The 22653-nt window shown below is 42.1% G+C and overlaps 1 protein-coding gene across 1 annotated transcript in view; it reads right to left on the minus strand.

Annotated features, from left to right (window-relative positions):
- The window catches only part of LOC310791996 (uncharacterized protein), a gene marked incomplete at both ends in the record, with an annotated part of 55282 nt that extends 32880 nt beyond the window's left edge, over positions 1–22402 (minus strand). Inside the window, one exon of the mRNA XM_083653679.1 lies at positions 22342–22402. Coding sequence (XP_083509805.1) covers positions 22342–22402 — 61 coding nt within the window. The remainder of the gene's footprint in view (positions 1–22341) is intronic.
- Positions 22403–22653: the final 251 nt, after the last annotated feature.

Consider the following 22653-nt stretch of genomic DNA (forward strand, 5'->3'; position numbering starts at 1 on the left):
TGCTGGCGATGCGGGATTGCAAATTTACATAATACATTACAGGTGGAACACACTTTGAAACACGCAGCATAAATATGACCAGAATCGCAAAAGCTTCTCTCAACCAAAACTCCCAAGAAGCGAGCGAGTCCATGCCGACTTCCTCAAACAGCAGCCTGCAGACAGGCACAGGACAGCAGCAAAAGCACTGAGACTGTGACGGCCGCTGCAGCCAAGAAGAGGGAGGAGTTGAAGCAACTCTGCCTCTCGCTCTCTCCCTCTCTCTCTCTCTCTCTCTCTCGCTCTCTCTCTCTCCCTCCCTCCCTCTCTCTCTCTCTCTCTCTCTCTCCCTCTCCCCCTCTCACTAGGATTAAACCTAGTGCGTCTCCCTCCCGAGAGGGAGGGAGAGAGAGAGAGAGGGAGGGAGAGCGAGAGGGAGGGAGAGAGAGAGAGAGAGAGAGGGAGGGAGAGCGAGGGGAAGGGAGAGAGAGAGAGAGAGAGAGAGAGCGAGAGGGGGAGGGAGAGAGAGAGAGAGAGAGAGAGAGCCAAAAATGAATGGTTAAAGTGACAGTTCTATCGAATTTCACAAAAAGCCGTTTATCTCTGAATATTTTTTCTGATGCTAAAACCATGCTGTATTCAACTGCTAATGCTTACATAACTACTAACTCTACAAACTAACTCTTTTAGACAGAGAAAGTACACATTCTATTAGTACTTTTGAGATATTGTATGTTCACAAACTCCAAGCAGAAAATAATCCTCGGCGCTTGTAAAATGAGCCACAATCCTCAAAAAACGGCTTGGCAGAAGCTACCTACAGCAAGAAAAAAACGGCTGGCAGTCAATGTGTTAAAATGACTTCCAGCGGCCCTGGACCTTTGACCACCAAAATCTAATCAGATCATCCTTGAGTCTAAGTCGATGTTTGAGGCAAATTTGATCAAATTCCATCAAGCAAGGCCGGATTAACCATAGGGCAACCGGGGCAGGTGCCCCGGGGCCCTCGGGGTGAAGGGGCCCTCCAAAAAAAAAAAAAAAAAAAAAAATTTTTTTTTTTTTTTTTTTTTGGTCGGGCTCATGTTGGGCTCCACAGAACTATGACACAAATCTAAGACCAATCAGGACAAAATAAAATGTGTTTCCAAGAAGATTAAGTCTGATGATTTAGTCTCATTGGATGCCTGTGGGCAAGTGGTGACCAGGGGCGCGGGAAGTGGGGGTGCTTGTGGTGCTGCGGCACCCTCTGCTGTTTTGTATTGGAAATGTAATGTCAATTATTTTTTCATCATTGTAAAGCCACAGCACAGTGAAGAGGATATTAATGTGAAGATTAGCCTCTTCCTTTTGCTCTCAGAGTGCATCAGATTCATGCATTTTACTTTAAAATGTACAAAATTTATTTGTCCAGGGGGGGCACAGCCCCCCCTAGAAACCCCCCAGTCACACTAATATCTTTATCCTGCTGGTGCTACCTCTTTGCAAAGCCTAGAATCGTGAGAAACTGAATCTCAGAAACGGAATAATAACATAACAGTATAATACTAATGACAATTTCAAATGAGATATTCCTCTAAATATGGCGAAAAAACATCCAAACATCCGGACGATGGGTAGGGGGGCCCCTGGGAGCTTCAGTGCCCCGGGGCCCCTGGGGGTGTTAATCTGGCTCTGCCATCAAGGCGTTCCTCAGATATCGCATTAACGAACATCGGACGGATGTACGGACATACGTACATACGTACGGAAGGACAACCCGGATCCATAATGCCTCGGTCCTGGCTATCGCCGGCGGAGGCATAAAAACTGTGACAGTTCACACAACTTTAACACAACATGCATATATTATACATCAAACTCTTGAGCTAATTCTGCTCTCACTCAGAATGTCAAAATATAAGCAATGTGATGTATACTTTTTGAGATATTATTTGTTTGGCACAACTCATACTAGTTAATGTGCTGCGGGGTTATGCATTTTTGGGTCGCAGTGACGTCACTGATTCGTCCTATAACAACAACAGTATAAAGAGCATCCTGGAGCACTCAATTCACTGGAACGTTATTTTAATAAAGTGCAGTGAGTAGTAAGGAACTTTCGACGCACAGCGTCTTCATCAGGTCACTCACACACAGCAATGTGGGCTTAGCCCACTGTTTCTGACTGGACACACAGGTGGGTCGCATGAGATTTTTTTTTTTTTTTTTTTTATTCTTTTTTTTATATTGTTTTACTGAGAGGAAACAAAAACAATGATACAGCCTGTTAACGAAATGCATTTATTTTGTCTCATCTTTTATAAGGCTGTATGTTTTCAATAACGTATGCATAAAAAAAAGTTCAGATTTACCAAACGTATAGCCTCGTTGGCCAGCCTCCCCGCCCTTCTGTGAGAGGAGTCTGGCGGCGCAGGTCTCCATTGTGGAATTGCAATGGGCGGCGCTTAGCGGCAGTGCCCTTGGAAAATAGTTTCCAACAATCCAACTTGCCATTTTCACCGTGTAGCAACGAGCTAGCGTGTACGTTTCTCCCGTTAGCTTACTAGGTAGTTAGCGTTGTTGTTTTCACTGAGGCGGCAGTCTCACGTAGTCAGACCCACCGTCGACGTCATCAAGCTTCCAATGAGGGAGGGTCTGAAACGAATCTCTCAAACGGAAGGCGGCACACAGGCAGATTCCCCCGGGACGGAAGTGACCTTATACACACCGCGTCATATAGCCTGCCTCCAATATTACAGGGGGGGAGAGGGGCGGGGGAGTAGTGACGTTGACGCCACGTGAGGCTGTCGGGGGATTGTCCGAATTAGTGTCACAGGCTTGAACTGACTGCCATCTAGTTGTTGGCTTACCACTGCTCCATTGTGCTATATGTGACCCGCTCTATCTGCGTGATCAGATTGTTGTATCTTATTGAGCTCAGGTTCATGATGCATTGTGCACTACATGCAGTCCTTGGCAGTGTCCAAGTCAAAAGGATTATAAAAAGTTGCAGAAAGCAACAGGTTATGGTTGTTTTGTTCACTTTAAATTAGTTTGAATTGGATTTTGTGCCTTGATTATGCTTATAGCCTAATAGCCCGCCTATCAAGCCTATCAATTGATCCTCGATAATTTAACGTTACTGCAATGTGTCTCTCTCTCCTGCAACCATGTGCCACTGTAAAATAAAAATAATTAAAGGGAATCATCTGTGAATTAACAATCTTGAGATTATGGTCATTTAAATTAATTAAATTAATTGAGAATTGAAGAGAGAGGAGATTGAAATTAATGATTCATTTATTGTATATAGCGCTTTTCAATGACCCAAAGCCGCCAGTAGGAGTCGACAGAAAACAAGAAGAATAGAAACAAGCAACAGGCAACAGATACAAATAACAATGAAGATGTCTAGTCAGGGATAAATGGAAAACAGAGGGAGGGGATGGAGCATGAGAGAGGGACAGGGGAGAGAGGGAAGGAGAGATGGAGGTGGCGAGGGACCAGGGTGGAGGAGGGGGTTAAGAGGACAGGTTATAAATTTGGGAGAACAGGTAGGTTTTTAGTCGGGATTTGAAAGTGGAGAGTGAGGGTGAGTCTCTGACAGTCTGTGGGAGGGAGTTCCAAAGTCGGGGTTGTTTAGGTGTTGTCTCATGCCCTATGCACATGAGTCTATAATTGCTTATTTTGAGTTAATATAATAGGCTATAAAGTAGTCTACTATACTTTTCAATAAAAAAGAAATCTATAAATATATGTCTTATGTTATTAGGCTATAGCCGTTTTCAGGGGAAGGCAAGAGAGAAAGGCAAGTATCGACAGAAAGGTTTATAATTAACATGTTCATATCCACCTTATTGTTTAATGTCCCGCTGTAAAATGATTATGGGTGCAAGGTCTGGTCTAGAACATGACTGATTGTTGCAGCTGGTTGTTAACGTTACTTGAAATAACGCTCGTTTGATGATTTATTTGAGGGAATGTAATAATGTTATCTATCACACCCGCTAAACTGTTGCTCTTTGAACAACTTGGGATATTTATTGGCCAAGCTGGATGTGATTTGCTCCCTCTGCCTGCAGCTTTGAAACATTGTTTACAGACGGGTTATGTTGTGTCCGTGTCAGCAACGTAACCGTGGGAGGGGGCGGAGGATTACACCAGAAGAAGCACCCATATTTCACGTAAGGCATCATGGCAAGATTCAAGATTTTTATTGTCACTCCATGGTACAAGTATCACGTGTGAAATTATTGTGCTGTGGACTCAGTTTACAACATAGTACAAATATAGCAAGGCATATGAGTGCAAAAACAATAAGCAATAAGGCAATAAGCAATAAGCAATTGTCGTGAGGAACTTAACTCTAAGTTTAGAAAACCAATGCAACTAGAAGGTAAAAGTATTACAAAAGGTTTATTTACAAAATCAAAGTCTCACAGCACTGTGGTTCACCCCCCTCTCTCTCCCTGCTCCTGGGGAATGACCTCTTCTTCCTGTTAGCCACTTCCTTTTATGGACTTCTTCTGAAGTCTCACAACAAAGAGTAGCTTTATGCACTTAGCGCCCCCCTATGGCTAGGAGGGGTATAACAACATCTAAATTCTCTCTACAGTTTCCCTCCTCTTTTTACTTATTAATAGTAAAACTATTTTATTTAGAAGTTGTTATATTGCATTTCAACTTACTCTTAGTTGTATTCATCATCCCATGCTGATATATACATTCTTTGGGACATCACTTAATAAAGCCTGTATTTGAAATGTGCCTTGCTGCTATATCACTCCATGTAATGATGGACTCCTTACTAATCCAAGTTATTTACATAATATACTTCTGATAGATTGGCCTAATCTACCAGTTTAAAGTTGTTGGATCTCATTACAAATATAGCATGCTATCATTGCTAAGCTTAGACACAATACATGACTTATAACATATGAAACATTGCACTACAATCATACACTTCACTTTTCAACATTATATACAAAGTACATACAATACAACATAATTTCATTAGCAGTTCAAATATTTGACGTGATTGATGTCATCTTGTCGTCTCCATTGGCTCCATCCATACAAGTTTGCTCTATCATTTATTTATAACAGATATTAAAATTCAGACACTATAGAATTTACTGCATGGTGTAGTAATGTTTAGTAAAGAACTGACATAATTTCTACTTAGTAATATTAGGAAGTATAATTTCTAAATATTATTTTGTAATATGTACACATTTTATTCTTGAAAATACATTAAATGTGTGGGATGGGTACATTTTAGTAAGAATGTTTGCGTAATATTTACTTACATAATACATAATAATATTTACATACATAATCCTAAAAACAGTAAGTAAATTAACTGTGTGGAATGGGTACATTTTTGTAAGAATGTTTGCGTAATATTTACTTACATAATACATAATAATATTTACATACATAATCTTAAAAACAGTAGGTAAATTTTAATCAAGCATATTTTTATTGAATCCACGCATGCGCATTTGCACGAGACAGTTCTCTTTCCGGTATCCGGTTTCATGCACCTGCAGTTGGAGGGACATGTGCTTGTGACTGTTCACATTTTTCGAGTGGCTGCAAGGTAAGTTTGGCTTTCTGTTTAATTAGGTTTGTGACGATAATAATTGGGCATAGTGCGTTGTGATACTTGGTGATATGTTACTGTTTGTATTTTAATCACATAAATGCACGTTGATGTTACTGCAGCCCTCAGTCAGCATGTTTTCCGCCTGCCATGGCAGGACCCACAGCCTTGTATTTGACCTAAACAATTCACAGTTTAGCCGTCTGTAGTCGAGTGGAAGGAACTCTTTGTCAGTCCGCTCTCCCACTCTCCGTTCACTACCGTGGCGGGTCAGGATAGCCAGTCCCGCGCTGCGGAAGAGCTAATTTAATGTAACGTTATGTCTGATCGGCTCTCTCTCTCTCTCTCTCTCTCTCTCTCTCTCTCTCTCTCTCTCTCTCTCTCTCTCTCTCTCTCTCTCATGTAACGTTATGTCTGGACATGTGCTGTGAACTGCGTTCGGCTGCATTCGGCTCTCTCTCTCTCTCTCTCTCTCTCTCTCTCTCTCTCTCTCTTTCTTTAATGTAACGTTATGTCTGGACATGTGTGAGCTGCGTCTCTCTCTCTCTCTCTCTCTCTCTCTCTTTCTCTCTCTCGTGCTGTCTCTTTGCAATTAGGTGAATGTGATTCATGAAATTCACTGTCATTGGTTTGTGGAAAAAAACATGTCTCTGTCAACAGGACACAGGGCAGCACCACTGCTGCAGGATGAGACTGGAGTGACACTGCAACATTAGTCAGGCAAGTAGAAATGTAATACATTCTATCATATTGCTGTTATTATTTCCCCCTATCCTTCACTGTGTAATGTGACATAAAATTGTGGCTAAATGTTTTAGATCGGGGCTTTTAAACTCTGAGACTGCATCCCCCCACCCCCTTAGTTTACGTATTTACTACAAAATGCCACTCAATACCTGTATTGATCATAAATTCCGTAGACACTCAATAATTGAGCAATGATAGCTTGATATTGCTGTTTGACATCAGACTACACCAAATTCATAAAATAAGGTTGGTCTGAAGGCATGTATTATTCTCTGACTGGAGGGGAAATAGTAAATGATCTCTGAACTATCTCTTTAACCAAATCACATACATTTAGGCTATTCTATGTGATCTCCTTTTGATAACTAATGAAATAATGATATATGTTTTAACTTCCATTCACTGAGCCTTCCCTGAAACTGTTTGGAGTCACCCTGGGGAGGCCCGCCTCTCACTTAGAAAACCTCTGTTTTAGACCATTGTTTTAATATCACAATTGTGTCTGTTACAGGATGACCTTACTCTTACGATGAGTCGAGAGTGGACAGTTGAGGGAGGAGGACACACCAACACCAAGGGAGGTGTTGTGGGGACAACTGAGGCCGTTCCTGGACAAACTGAGTCAGGTGTGCTTGTTTAAAAAAAAATGCAGCAAGACACACCAATCCAATCCATACACAGCACAAATCCTCCATCTTTCCACCCATGGCTCTTGTAGGGGTGGGAATCACACGTTTGATCTCAATACAATACTACATGTATATGGATTCATTGGACAATGATGCGATATTTGCCAATATCACGATTTCTATACGATTCGATTGAGCGGCTGCGATCGATATTAGACTATATGCATTGATTTATATCCGAGAGGGGAGCGAATATCCTCTCCCTCTTTTTCTTGCGTGCTTGCTATGGTGCTCGCATTGTTTGTATGCGAAAGAGTACGCTAATAATTCATATTGATGTTTTCACTGTCCATCGATGCTGTGGAGCTGAACAGTCACATGACATCTCTTGCCCCGGAAGTGAGTTTCCCATTCATTTTTTCCATAGACATTTAAAAAAATCCCTATATAACAAGTTTTAAGGCTGGAACCAAGCCAACTCGTGACCTAATGAACTGTGAGTGACCATAAAACATTTAACTTGGAGCAAAAACAAAATGTATCGGATCATTGAATCGATGCATCAATGCAGATCGATGTATCGTTCCACCCCGAGGCTCTTGCTCCGTAGCCTGGTAAACCAGCCCGTCACGTGAACTCACATTTCATTTGGTTCTGCGTGACGGTCTGGCCCCGACGCCAGTGGGGGGGTTTAGCAGAAGGTGCAGAGCGGAAGAGCCAATCAGCAACTCCGCTGTGATTGACAGCGCAAGTTGGCCAATCAGGAACGCCACTAGCACTGCACTAACAAAACAGTAATGGCCGCCTCCTTGCCTGATCGTCTCGAGGAGTAATGTCAGCGTTTGTCTAGTTTATACAGGCATAAAGTGCAGTTATTGCAGAAATAGACTCAATAACAACAATTAAACAAGTACAGGAGTATCGCCGCAACCGCAGAGTTTCTTGGCGGAAAATATGTTTTTGCCATTCTCCCGAGTGGATTTGGGTTTGATTGGATCCGACGCTGATTGGCTGAAGGAGTTGTCTGACAAGGCAACTACGCCCGCCCATGCTCCCGCCCCTGCTAAACCCCCCCCATGGCGTCGGGGCCAGACCGTCACACAGAACCAAATGAAATGTGAGTTCACGTGACGGGCTGGTTTGTCAGGCTACTTGCTCTGTGCACTCAAATCACATGTTGTGTTCTCTCTTGACAGTTCATCGTGTATGAATAATGGTTCAGTATTGACACAATATTTGTTGTGCTCTGTTCACAGAACCAAAGCATTGAGATGAGACATGAAGCTGTTATCTGCACCCTCGTACTGTACCTTGGCGAGAAAGAAGAGGAACTTTTTGACGAATGCCAGGTAATGCATGATTTTTTTAACACTTTAAAATGTTAATTTGTTATAATTTAAAATGCAAATTAACGGTAAGAGAGGAAGGCAGACGAAGGGATGGAGGGAAGGGATGGAGATATTACACTCAGCGATGGCCCAAATGGCAGATAAAAAAAAAAAAAAAATCATACTGTATCATCTGGAAGAACAAACTCAATTTCAATGATTCAAATCAAGTACAATCATAAAAAATTAAACGTGCTCTACGGTTACAAAGCCATAGGTGGGCCTTTTTCCATTGGCCCCTTTGGCCACTTGAGCTAAACCATGTCACCCTGATTTATGTTTCCTTTACCACTTTAAATGCGCCGAGCCTTGCCCAAGATGGACATGGGGCCAAAGGCACGGCTCATGTGATCAGGAAATGGTACAGTAAAATGAAGCAGATATCTGAAAGTACAAACCGAAACACACGAGACAAATTAAACATCAAACCACAGAGATTGAATTATTAGAAGCTACAAAAGAACACTTGAGAGGCTTTTAAACACACCTTTCTCTCTGCTCTCTCCACTCTGGAGAGAGACAGGAGAGTTTGCTATTACAACATATGCTGCAACACAGCTGTTTGTTTGAGGGGGAGGAGGGGGGTCGTCAAGGGTTGACTGAGGCGTTGCTGCAGCTCGCTTGCAATTTTGCAACCCGCTCGAGGTGGGTCTGTGCTTTGGTCCCATTCCAGAGAAGGTCCATCTCGATCGCAGCTCGGCATGGCTTGGCACATAAAAAAAATTGTAATGGAAACTGAAATCAGCTCGACATGGCATGGCTTTACACAGCTAAAGGTGACAATGTAAAAGGCCAATTAAGGTGCAGAGGCACACGATTGGCTGAAAGCAACATGTATGCAGGGGCTACAATCTGGAATGCAGCCATCTTGTGGCATGTTCTGCAAATATTTTATGAATGCTGGCTTACTGTAAAAGCATCACAGTGTGAACTTACTGTAGATTTGACACAATCTAACATAATCTGAGCTATGTTTAATAAAGGTCATTTTTAAAACTACTGTATGTGTTCATTCTGCCCTGACAATGTAATCACTTCAAATGATTCAATCACTCTATTTTGTATTTGTTTCTCAACTGAATTGTCTTCTTTTTTCTTGTCAATTGTATGAGGGGGACAGCCGCAGTGATGCCACTCAACACATCCTCAAGATCCTGGTCGTCCATGGTGCTGATCGAGAGGAGCCAGTGGATGTATCCGTCCTTCTTGAGGGCAAGGAGATGTCAGGATGCGACAGTACTGCTGTCGCCATGGCAAGTACTGTACAATCTGCTGCTGGTACGCCTCAAATCACTTCTCCATCTTGCAAAAGACTGTAACAATTCACCTGCATTGGACCCTCATCTCGCATACAGCAGCTTGTGGACTTTCCAATGTCATGACAGACATTAATCAATAACAGATGCATCTGATATAGAATGCTTGTTTTTTTGCTGTAACTGAATGTTCATTCAAGTGTCTGCTTTTCTGTAAAATGTTTCCAAAGTCAAGTCCTGGACATATTTGACCAGATCCAACACAAGTCTTTTAGAGCAGTGGTTTTCAAACGTTTTCACATCAAGGACCCCTACATGACACAAATTAGACCATGGACCACATTTGATAAGATTTTGTCCCAGGGTCCACCATCTGATACAATATTACAGAAAGTGTACGAAAATCCATGACCAAAATAGTCATACATTCTGTCATTGTATTACTTTTGGATGGAATTATAGTAAAATAATGTCTGTCGCTTTTTGATGGGGATCTTCTTAAGGACCCGTGGGGGTCCCCAGGACCCCACTTTGAGAATCACTGTTTTAGAGAGTCAGAACATTTATGGTCGCTATGATTAAGGCACTTAAAGGGATAGTTTGGTTTGTTTGAAGTGGGGTCCTATCAGCTAGTTGCATACACTAACTGAAATAGGTACAGTGTTCTGGACGCTGAGCGCACCGTCTATCGAGACCCAGCACTCCAAGCAACAGCCTCCACAGCTCTGTCTCTAGTACACGGGGCCAATAACTAAAACGTAATTTAGCCACCTAAAACAATGCCCACCTAAACAAATCAATATCAGTGTACATGCAAGCTCTATTTTGACAATTTTCAGCACTTTCCTTTACCGTCAAACAGCCCTCTCATTCGGCACTATTTCCTCCCAACCGTAGAACTACCGTATTCCTCCGCTAAACACCTGCACAGAACACAGAGCCACGGTTTACAAAACAGGAAGGCTTAGAAGAGAGACAAAACACTGACTTACTTTAGAGACAACAAGTCACCTGGCCTCTCACGTCTGGGACGTTTTCCACAATTCATCCTGGGAATGGTGAAAAAGGTCTGCAGGACACCCCGGCATTTAGGCAGCATATTATGGCAGTTCCTCGTATCTCTCTTTCTGCCTGTTCACTCTCTCTCTGCAAAAGTTCCTCTTCTGTATATTAGTCTCTCTGGTTCATAATTGTATTTGTCACCAAGGTGAATGGCATATCGTCCTCGCTATCAAAATCACTCATATTTTATTCTATTTGTTGTCTTCACTAACAAGCCGGGAGAAATAACCCAAAATAACAGCTGATCTGCGGAGTAATCCAGCGCCGCGGGTCTGTGCAGGCATTTAGCGGAGGAATACGGCAGGTGTACGGTTGGGAGAAAAAGTAGTACCAAATCAGAAGGCTGTTTGGCAGAAAAGTAAAGCGCTGAAAATTGTCAAAATAGAGCGTACATGTACACATATATCGATTTGTTTAGGTGGCCGTTGTTTTAGGTGGCTAAATTACGTTTTAGTTCTTGGCCCCGTCTACTAGAGAGACAGAGGTCTGGAGGCTGCTGCTTCAGAGTGCTGGGTCTCGATAAACGGTGTGCTCAGCGTCCAGAACACTGTACCTATTTCAGTTAGTGTATGGAACTAGCTGATAGGACCCCACTTCAAACAAACCGAACTATCCCTTTAAGTGAATGATTTTTGAGTGGTCTTGTGTCTGCCCTGGTATGTCACCTTTTTCATTATCCATGTTTGCATCCCTGGTCAAGCTAATTCCACGGTTTTGTTGTTTCAACCATTTGGAAGGTTTTACGGAATGCACCTTAAGTAGATGTTTCCAGATGTCACATGTGATGTGAACGTTGGTGATTCATTGTTGGGAAAAAAATAAACTGTTAAATGGTATTTTAGTTGTGATTTGTGAATATTTGGTAACATTTATGGAAAACATGTAAAAACATTTACATAATAGACCCTTCTCACGGGGGCCATTTTGTGTCGAAAAGGCAGAATAAACACAGGTGCAAGCAAAACACTAATGAGGATTTCCAAATTCCAATCATGGAAGTTGGAAACCCTGATTAGTGTTTTGCTTACACCTGTGTTTACCCTGCCTTTTCGACACAAAATGGCCCCCTTGAGAAGGGTCTAATTATAGTGAGTAATTATTAAGTAATTAAAATGTCAAACAGAGAACAATACAGATGAATAAGATTTACTTGATAGTTTTAAATAACATTTACTTAAAGGTTTTAAGTAGATCTTACTTGATACTGGCAAGTGAGTTGTACTTAGTATTTCAGCACTAAAATGTACTTGAAAATCGCCGTGCAAATAGTCGCAGAGATTTCATTAAGTAAATCTTACAAATCATTTTTTTGAGTGTATTCAAATGATGTCATCATGGCTTTCCCATTGGCTCCTCCCCAGGTCAGATGCTAGTGAAGTGTCCTCTTGATGGCTTCCAGTATCTCGCCTCCATCTTGCACACTCACATTCGTTCACACACTCATCCATCTTAAACCCTCACATCCTGTCGATACTCATTCATTCATATTCCTAATCATATTTTGACATTCCTGGAGTCTTGAATCCATGTTCCAAGTCGTTGTCATCCCCTCTGCTCCGGTCTTCCGATCTTCCCTCTTCGTTCACCGTCTCCTCTCTGTGAATGACATATAATCTGAGTGTGGTATTCTATTCTATAGCAATATGTTTTACTATTTTGCACTCTATATAACCCCTTACATGTGAAAATCATCAATGCCACATACTTCCAGATAGACAATTATTTATTTTAGCTATTAACACAAAGGATATATTCAGGGGATTTCAAGAACTCTGGTTATATTCAAATTACTTTGGGATGAACTCTAAATTGTATTGACTATTTAATTTGGATAACTTAACTTGTATGATGAATCATTGTACCATCAGAACCTCCCAGGGAATGCAGAACCACGATAGTTATTTAGTATGAGTTATGCTAAACAACCATCAAGCTCTCAGCCATTGTAGCCCACAGTCCACTATTCTGAGTGATATCAAAAGTAACCCCAAGGGTCTAATGTCCAATATATGGATGTCGCGTTATAGCCGTGGGCCCCGACACAACTTTCAATTTGAAGTCTATCTTGTCCACATTACATCCTACTAGTGCCCCATTCAAAGCTGCTCCCACACTGATCATTTATATCATACTTTTGCCCTTTATCTCTCCCGCCTAAGGATCTTTTGGTTGAAAAGGCTAAATGTACTTTTAGTAGTAAATAGCGATACACCTGCTTATTTTCCATTCTCCTCCATAGGTCTTCTTCCTCCATTTCTTCAATAGCACTGTATAGATGTCATTCCGCTATCTTAGTCTGCATTTCTGATTCATATGGACTTTGGTATGGGAGAGTTGGCAATATCTCAATTTAATTTCCGTATTACAATTGAATTTGGATTCCTGCATTAACCAAATACTATGCTAATAGTTTATTACTTTTCCCAGTACCTCCATATCAATATCTACATTTCAGATATATTCCATCTATCGCTATTTTAACCAAATGTTCACATATTGCCAAATCCCCATCCATTTCGTCAATCAGCCGCTGAAACCTGATCCCGCTTGATCTCCGTCTCGTCCATGTCAATCTGTTTCAAATATAAAGGTTTCCCACAACACAACTATTTTCTCATGCACAATTCAATAGGCACAGTAATTTCATGATTAGTATGTTAATTAGTTAGTGATTAGTTTGTCATCACCACATGCCCCCAAACACACTTGAATTTAAAGTTTGCCTCACCCAACAAACATTTTCATAATTATTGTACATATTTACATGAGCTCATTTCGAGTCAAGTCAACCAACAAGTCCAGTCAGCAGTCTTAAGTCAGAATACCTCCCTCTTACCATTCACTTCCCTGTATCACCAGTCTCTTCAAGTCTCTCCAATCTGCAACAATATTTTCTTGCAACAAATCACAATGAAATAAATCATACCTTCAATCCCCCCTTCTGAAACTTCTACAGATCTATATCTAAAGTTTCACTCTCTTCATTCTGCAAATAGAAATTCCATACACAGATATTATTTAATAAGAACCCATTTCATATGTTTGTAAGTGGGATTCACTTCCAATCACTGCATTCATCTCGTGCCCATTATGACATTCATCCGACATGACTTCTAATATTTCTTTTATTGTACCTTCCTCTGATCATTTGTAATAGAAACGTTATAATAGACTACTTTTAACCTACGATACTTTCAATCTATGGTATAGAATGATTGCAGTTGTTCCTGCTGGACGCAGTTAACCTCCTCAGGCAGTGAATGAGCCATTCAGTTAATTTGCATATAAACATGCAATTCAGGCAACAAAGTCCCCTCTGCTCCTTTTAAAACTCTAGCTAAATGAATGAATGAAAGCTTTTCCATTCTCTAAGTAAAATGACAATTTTTCCTAAAGCAAAGCAAATCTGAAATTTAGAGTTTGTATTTTCCCAGAAATTCATTTTAACATCTTTCTCTGTATCCTTTGAATCAGGACGCTTTCTCCCGTTTCTACTCCACTCCTCTTCTGTAACAGATTTAAGCAGACAATTATAGTTAGTCATTGCAATCACAAATAATGGAACATCTTTCTGTTAAGATTAATCTCACCGTTACTCTATAAGGTACATTTTTCTAAATAAGAGTGACTTTTACCCAGGATGTTGATTTGCCAGATCACATTAAATGATACGACATCATTGAATTATCTTCCCCTTAATCAATTTATATTATTATTGATGCGCTTTACCGCTTTAAAAGCAAAATTATTTTCTCCATCTGCAACCAGAACATTATACACATGTATGTCAGGAACTTTCCATCAATTTAGTCATTCATTGCGTATGAAAAAGCATTATTTCCCACAAACTTCCACAACTACTTCCCCTTCCTTATGACGAAATATTATATTAGACTGAATATCAATTAAACAATACACTTAGATGTAGTTGGATTTTACCCCATGTGAAGTTCACGTCCTCCAAGTGCTTTAACTTAGTTTGTTCCTCAGTTACCTGAAAGAAAGGTTATCTTACCCCTGTTTACAATGACAGGCAGACGGCTCTCCTCTGTCTTCAAATTAGCATTTCAATCACGCTTGCTGCACTAAAAGCCTTTGATCAGCATGACTTCCAATTCTTTTCAACTCCTTTTCTGTGAAAGGAAAATATTAGTACCAAAATTCTGTTGTCTTATGAGTTCCTTTTAAATTATCACCGACCAAATGTTTGTAATAGTAAAAGATCAAATTAGTTACAATTCCGAAATGGAATACTGGTTTTTCTTCCTGCAAATAAAAGCAATGTTATGCTTCACCTCAGAGTTTTACATGACATCACCTCTCAGCCTACAGTCCCCTGTAAGAAAATTAGCATTTAGATTAGATAGTTCCCCCTCTCTCTTTTTACTTCTTAACAATCATTCTCAGATTTCCAAATTAGGATGTTCTTTACTCTGTTCAAATATTTTGTATCATTGAAACCCAAGCTATCATTGAATTATGATAACTGTACTATTAAATGTTTTCCATTACACTTTTCCATTTACAATTGTTATCCTCATGTGGAAGCCTTCCTCCTCTCCTCATAACACAAGGACCTACTTCTTAAACAGAAAAACAAAATTCAGGTTAATGTCAGACATGCCATTGCTTTATCAATTTCCATCAGAACACATCTTTCCTAAATTAGAAATATTTTCTCTTCTATATGTTGATTTAAACTAAATAGTAGATTTGTTCACTCCTGACACTACAAGGCTTCTCAATGAATAGAATGTAAATTGTTTGTTCTTACCACCTTGAATTCCGCCCTCTGGCTTCTCCTTTGTTATTTTAATGGCTCTCTGAACTCTTTCTCTCTGCCATTTCATTCTTATTTTTCCTATTATATTTAGTAAGTTGGGCTATTATCATTTATCCTACTTAATACCGCTTCCTTCCTATCAAGTCCCACTTTTAAAGCTCACTTTACTTTTGGTTTCATGTTCTAAGCTACTCTGTCTTGCAGTGGCCTACTTTTACCCCAATGCTAATTACTTCTCACATTGACACTTCTCCTAGATAAAATGACTGTCTCCCCATTTAACAACCACCATGATGTAAGTTACTATTTACTATAGATTTATCAGATATGCATTATAACTGACTTCTCACACTCACATAAGCCTTTATTCATCCATTACATGTACAGTATATAGACACAGCGCCAAACAGAATTACACACTCAATAATTAAGACATTTTCCCCTTATGTTAACTCAATAGCTATTTTGCTTTTCTTCACAACTCACTCACACAGAAACAGCTACTCAACCAAAAATGCAAGCTATCCCCACACAGGACCCCACAATGACTGCATTTCATATATGGAACAATGGCTTGGCTCTTTTCTCCATCTGTGATAAGTGACTCATCAACTTCCACCGCCGGCTTTTTAATTATTAATTATGAGTTATAAGTAACCTAGTTACGTCCGATTCTAAATCCGTGCAGATTATAAATCTGTCTAGTTAGGTAACCTAGTTACTATAGATTCTAAATCTGTTTAGTTCTAAACTATTTTAATTTCCATCTAATGGTTTTCTACTAACATCTAATGTCTCAGGTCTTTAACTAGAGCATAAACATTACAGGCCTCTAAGGTCTTATCCACACACACATTGTGAATAATTCTGCTTTTGATAAAAAAAACCCGTCTAACGGTCTCGTCTAACGGTACGTTCTAAACGCCTCACCTAGTGAGATTTTATATTTCCATCAGTCTAACTGGAATTTATCTGACGCGCCTTACATTCTAAATGCATTTAATTTATCATCTAATGATTTTATGTCGACATTGCATTCTAAATGCTTCCTAACGTAGTGGTGTCTTCTGAATCACAACACAAAAGCAGCCAACCATTTCACTCACAAATCATCTGAACTAGAGAACTGCCCTCAGGTCCCATCACACCCTACAGGCATAACAATAGCAGCCACATGTGAACATTGAGAACAATAGTCCTGTTCTGCTCCACTCTCCATTCGCTCACAGCAAACCACACAACCCAACCAAGTTACCTGGAAATAGTTAACCCAAACATTGACTTAAAAAGTAGAACCTAAACAAAATCAAATTACATTTAATTACGCCTTTAAAAAAGATTTACATTTGTATTTAGTGTAGTGAGCCAAAAGTTCTCATTCAACTCTGTCAACCCCCCCCTCTCTCTGTCTCTGTGGGGAGTCCCTTTTGTTCGCTAGGCTCTCTCACACACACACATACACTTCCCTACAGCTATCTGCCCTGTTGTTACCACTAAACTTTGATCAATTCCTCAAGTGACGATTTAAACATACAAACCACAAACCACAACATTACACAAAACAATCACACACAAATTGTTCTCTGAAAACCTATAACCCAACAGCATATCTCTCTCTGCCTCTACCGGCCTGACTACAGTTCCGCTTTTGTCAGCCATGCTGCTAGAGAGATACAGTCTAACTTTTCCAAACCACCTTCCTATAAAACATAGCAACATTTAACAAAATACAAACTTAACCAAACACATTAAGCTGAGAGATTTGACTTTTGAACACAACGTAGACTTTAAATTAACTTGTTTTCCCAAATGTTTTTGATTTACGAAACCCAGGCCTGGTCACAGAGAGCCTTCACACAAGGCCTTCACACCTTTCACACAGACAGGAGAGGCCTTCACACCTTTCTCCTCCCCCCCTCTCTGCAAACTGGCCCTTTGTTCCGGCCTACAGTCCTGTACAAAATCTCTCATCTTAAGGAATATTTTATATATTTACAAACTAGTTTTGATAGACTTTGCTTCTGTAAACACAATCAGAACAATACTCGCCTTCTGTTGAATTCTGCTGCTTTGCTGCGGTGTCCATCCTGCGTTGTGCACTTCCACAAGAAAAAGACATCCAGCCAGCTACTAAAATCTCCCAGTATCCCTCCTCGAACCGGGTTTCGGACACCAAACTGTCGTGAGGAACTTAACTCTAAGTTTAGAAAACCAATGCAACTAGAAGGTAAAAGTATTACAAAAGGTTTATTTACAAAATCAAAGTCTCACAGCACTGTGGTTCACCCCCCTCTCTCTCCCTGCTCCTGGGGAATGACCTCTTCTTCCTGTTAGCCACTTCCTTTTATGGACTTCTTCTGAAGTCTCACAACAAAGAGTAGCTTTATGCACTTAGCGCCCCCCTATGGCTAGGAGGGGTATAACAACATCTAAATTCTCTCTACACAATATGCAACAATAAGCAATAAGGCAGTATAGTGATAAGACAAGTCCGAGACAGTGGCCTATTCACTGCACAATGTCATGTGCATACATTAGACGTGCTTAGACATTTTAAATTCAACGTATTTGACATACAGGTGCAAATAGCATGTACCTTATTAGACTAGAGCTGCAACTATCGATTCTTTTAGTAATCGAGTATTCTACCGAATAATCCATCGATTAATCGAGTAATCGGATAAGAACCCTTTTTTGTGTTTTCAAAGGCTTATCGTAAATATACACCAAAAAATAAGATAAATCTCTTCAAATAAACAACTACATTAGTTTATTTCTTAGAAAAAACAACATTTTTATTTTTAAATTGCATAGAACTGGCAGTGGCACCATTCATCTTTTCAACCTGACGTTTGAGTTCTTCCAGTGTACAGCAACCGTTAAATAATATGAATGAATGGCTTACTAGCTAGTTTACATCCTTCATTTACCTTACAGCTGCATGACACACACACTCTTTCTCTCTCACACACACTCACTCTCTTTTTCTCTCTCACACACCAACAGGCTAGTGTGATCACACACACACACACACACACACACACACACACACACACACACACACACAAAACGCTGTTAAATTAGCCGCTAACGTTAATAGGTTGAGCTTTGTATTTCTCACAGAAAACGGTCCAAACTTCTCAGAGAGAGCGGTCGGTATTCACTAAAGCCTTCATATCTCAGGCTCTGTAGTACATAGAAACATAAAATAAAAAGCATTTGAGAGCTTAACCCTTTGGCTTTTCGTATTATATTTGCTCTAATGTTAATTTAAAAAAAAAGATCTTTAACCCAAAAAAATAAAAATAAAAAGATTCTAATGCATTTTAAGAAATGTTAATAAAGATTACAGCAAATGTAACCCTGCCAAATAAAAAGCCACGGGTTTAAGCTGTCAAATGCTTTTTATTTCATGTTGATAGCTACTATACAGGCTGAGGAAATACGTTCTGTTAAACCCTTGACAATCACTGCAGCAACGTTAGCGTTAACGCTAACGTTAACGATCTCTGTTTTGCAGTCGTTGTGAAGACAGTGAAAAGCCCCGTTATCTAACAACTACAACGGCAGTGAAACAACTTATCCAGCTAACGCTAGCTAATTAAATAACGTTACCTGATGTTGTAGTCGATGCCTCTCTCAACGTTACAGCTGAGGAGGTGCTGCTAACGTTACCTGCGGTGCGCTGCCTGCTTCATTCACCCTCAGCCTATCTAGTAATACGTTACAGTCTTCAGCATTTAGCTACTGTAAATATATCTTGTGTTTGACCATGCTTCCTCAAGTTTGAGGTGTTTCCCTGGCCAGCTTTGCAATTCACATCACAAATGTTGCAACCAGTGTTGTCTGAGTCTATCTTGGGAAAGTGTAGCCACATTTTCGGGTGGACCCGTTTGTTGATGTTTTCAGGTAGAGTAACGTACTGACGTAACGCGCTCTCGCGTGTTGCCTTAAGGTTCCGTCGGAATTTCTATTTTACCCACTCTCTTTCTATTACTCAGATGCGTGTTGAGGCGAATCATTTTGGCCTCGATCAATTTAATTATTCGAGTTATTCGAGGTACTCGAGGAATCGTGACAGCTCTATATTAGACATACAGTTAAACATTAGACATACGTAATGGTAGCAGCTGCAGTGCGGTACGGTACGGCTACTACACTATTTGTGTATGTTAAGGAGTCTCGTGGCCTGCGGAAAGAAACTGTTCCTCAAGCGATTTGTGCGTGCTTTTGGAACCCTGTATCTCCTCCCTGAGGGTAACAGGGAGAACAGGTTGTTGTGGGGATGGTTTGTGTCTTTGATGATCTTCAGGGACCTCCTGAGGCACCGCTGGTTATACAGTTCATGCAGTTCTGGCAACTCACATCCTGTTACGTGCTGGGCCGCGCACCTCACCCTCCGTAGCGCCCTGCGGTCCATGGTGGTACAGTTCCCGTACCAGGTGGTGAAGCCGCCAGTCAGCAGGCTTTCAATGGTGCCTCTGTAGAAGTCCCTGAGGATTTCTTTCCTTAGCCCAAATTTCTTCAGGCGCTTGAGTCCGTGTATTCGCTGTTGGGCCTTTTTGACAACAGTGGCGGTGTGGCCGGCCCAAGTCAGGTCCTGGTGGATATTGACTCCCAGGTACTTGAAGCTGTCCACCCTTTCCACCACTGTGCCGTTGATGGTGATTGGGGGGTGTGCGCCCCCCCCCCCCCCCCTGTAGTCTACAATGATCTCCTTGGTCTTGGAGACGTTCAGAGAGAGGTGGTTGTCCTGGCACCATTGTTCCAGGGCCCCCACCTCCTCTCTGTAGGCCGTCTCGTCGCTCCCCGAGATCAGCCCCACGACTGCTGTGTCGTCTGCAAACTTCACGATGGTGTTAGAGGTTTGAGTCGCCACGCAGTCGTGGGTGTAGAGGTCGTACCAGAAGGGGCTGGAGACGCACCCCTGGGGCGCTCCTATGCTGATGGTCAGTGGGGAGGAGGTGAGATTGCCCACCCTCACCACCTGGCGGCGGTCTGTCAGGAAATCCAGGATCCAGTCGCACATTGCTGTGTTAAGTCCCAGGTCCTTGAGCTTGCATACCAGCCTGGAGGGTACTATGGTGTTGAATGCTGAGCTGTAGTCCACGAACAGCATTCTTACGTAGGTGTCCTTCCCCTCCAGGTGGGACAGGGCGGTGTGGAGCACGTGTGCTACTGCATCCGCTGTGCCCCTGTTGGGGCGGTATGCGAATTGTAGCGGGTCGTGGTCCGGGGGGAGTGTGGGGCGGATCTTTGATATGACCAGCTTTTCAAAGCACTTGCTGGCTATTGGCGTGAGGGCTATTGGGCGCCAGTCGTTGAGGCTGGTCACTTTCTGCTGCTTGGGAATGGGGATGATTGTCGCTGCTTTGAAGCAGGAGGGAACTCGTCGGAGGGAGAGAGACTGGTTGAAAATGTCTGTGTATACGCCTGCCAGCAGGAGGGGGGAGGGGGGGTGGTGGGGGGGAGGAGGGAGGGGGGGTGGTGGGGGGGAGGAGAGAGGGGGTGGTGATGGGGGGGAGGAGAGGAGGAGAGAGGAGGGGGGGGAGGAGGGGAGGCGCTCTGGCAGAGGGGTCGAACCTGGCGTAGAACGCGTTGAGTTCGTCTGGCAGGGTGGGTGACTCGTTGTTGTTTTGCTGTTTTTCCCCTTTGAAGTCAGTGGCAGCGTGGAGGCCTCTCCACAGGTGTTTGGGGTTGTTGGAGTCCAGTTTTGCTTCCAGCTGCCTGCCATATTCTCTCCGTGCTCTTTTTAAAGTGGTTCGGAGGGCATATCTTGTTTGTTTGTATTCCTCTGGTGTTCCAGAGTTGAAGGCGGTGGTCCTGGCGTGGAGGGCTGCCCGGACGTCACTATTGATCCAGGGTTTCTGGTTTGGCATTATTTTGATTATTTTTTGGGGGATTATGTCCTCTGTGCATTTTTGAATGAAGCCTGTTACGGTGTCTGCATATTCGTCCAGGTCTCCTGCAGCCTTGAACTCTTCCCATGCTGTTTGGTCGAAACAGTCTCTCAGAATGTCCTCTGATTGGTCTGACCAGCAGTGGGTGGTTCGGAAGGCCGGGGGGTGTCGCTTGAGCTGTTGTTGATAACTGGGAATGAGCAGGATGGAGGCGTGGTCCGATCTGCCGAAGGGGGGGCGGGGGGTCGCCTTGTAGCAGTGTTTGATGTTTGTGTAACACTGGTCAAGTGTGCGTTTTCCCCTTTTATGAAAGTTGATGTGCTGGTAGAGTGTAGGCAAGCGCTTCCTCAGGTTGACTCTATTGAAGTCGCCTGCCAGGATCATTGCTGTTTCCGGTTGTTTCAGCTCCTGTGCGCTGATCGCGCGGTGGAGTTCTTTGGCTGTGTTTGTCTCATTGGCTTGGGGCGGAATGTACACTGCAGCAAGAGTGACTGACGTGAATTCACGTGGACTATAATGCGGTACACATTGGAGCATAACATATTCCAAGTCCGCTGTGCAGTGCGTTTCGATGTTATTGATATTCGTACACCAGTTCTTGTTTATCATCAGACAGACGCCGCCGCCTCTCGCTTTGCCAGAGCGTTCCTTGTCCCTATCAGCCCTGTGTGTACTGAAGCCGGGGATTTTGATGGCTTGATCCGTAGTGTCGGCTGAAAGCCAGGTCTCAGTCAAACACAGTACGTTACATCTCGCTATGTCCGTTTGGAATTGTGCCCTTGCTCTCAATTCACATAACTTATTTTCCAATGATTGCACATTAGCCAGGAGAATGCTGGGCAGTGGTGGCTTATGCGCTCGTCTTCTCTGTCGTGCGAGAAGGCCCCCTCGTTTTCCTCTCTTTTGCCGTTTAAGTTCAGGGAATTCAGAGAGGTCGGGAGCTGACCAGTTTTGTTTGGGGTGTTTTTGCGCATTTCTGATGTCTAGCAGCGCTCCCCTGTTGTACCTACGTACGGTGGTACAGCTGGTGCCGTCGTTGTTGTTAAAGTTGCTGTTGTCGTTGTCTTCCATTGCTGTCCCAGTCCCTTTGGGGGGGGGGGCGCAGTGGGAACAATAGAGCGATAGCCCGGCGGTAATCCACGCTGTAATCCACGTTGTTGTTGTTTTCCCTTTTGCTAAAAAGTGCACTTACGCTACTATGTACACTGTACAAAAGACACCGATATATACACTAGATATTTACAAAGCGAATAGAAGCAACAAAATTATAAATAAAACGAAATTACTCTAAAAAAAGACCTATTCCTCTACGAAGTTCACGG

The sequence above is a fragment of the Poromitra crassiceps genome (assembly GCF_964638095.1).
Source record: "Poromitra crassiceps genome assembly, chromosome: 17".
NCBI lineage: Eukaryota > Metazoa > Chordata > Actinopteri > Beryciformes > Melamphaidae > Poromitra > Poromitra crassiceps.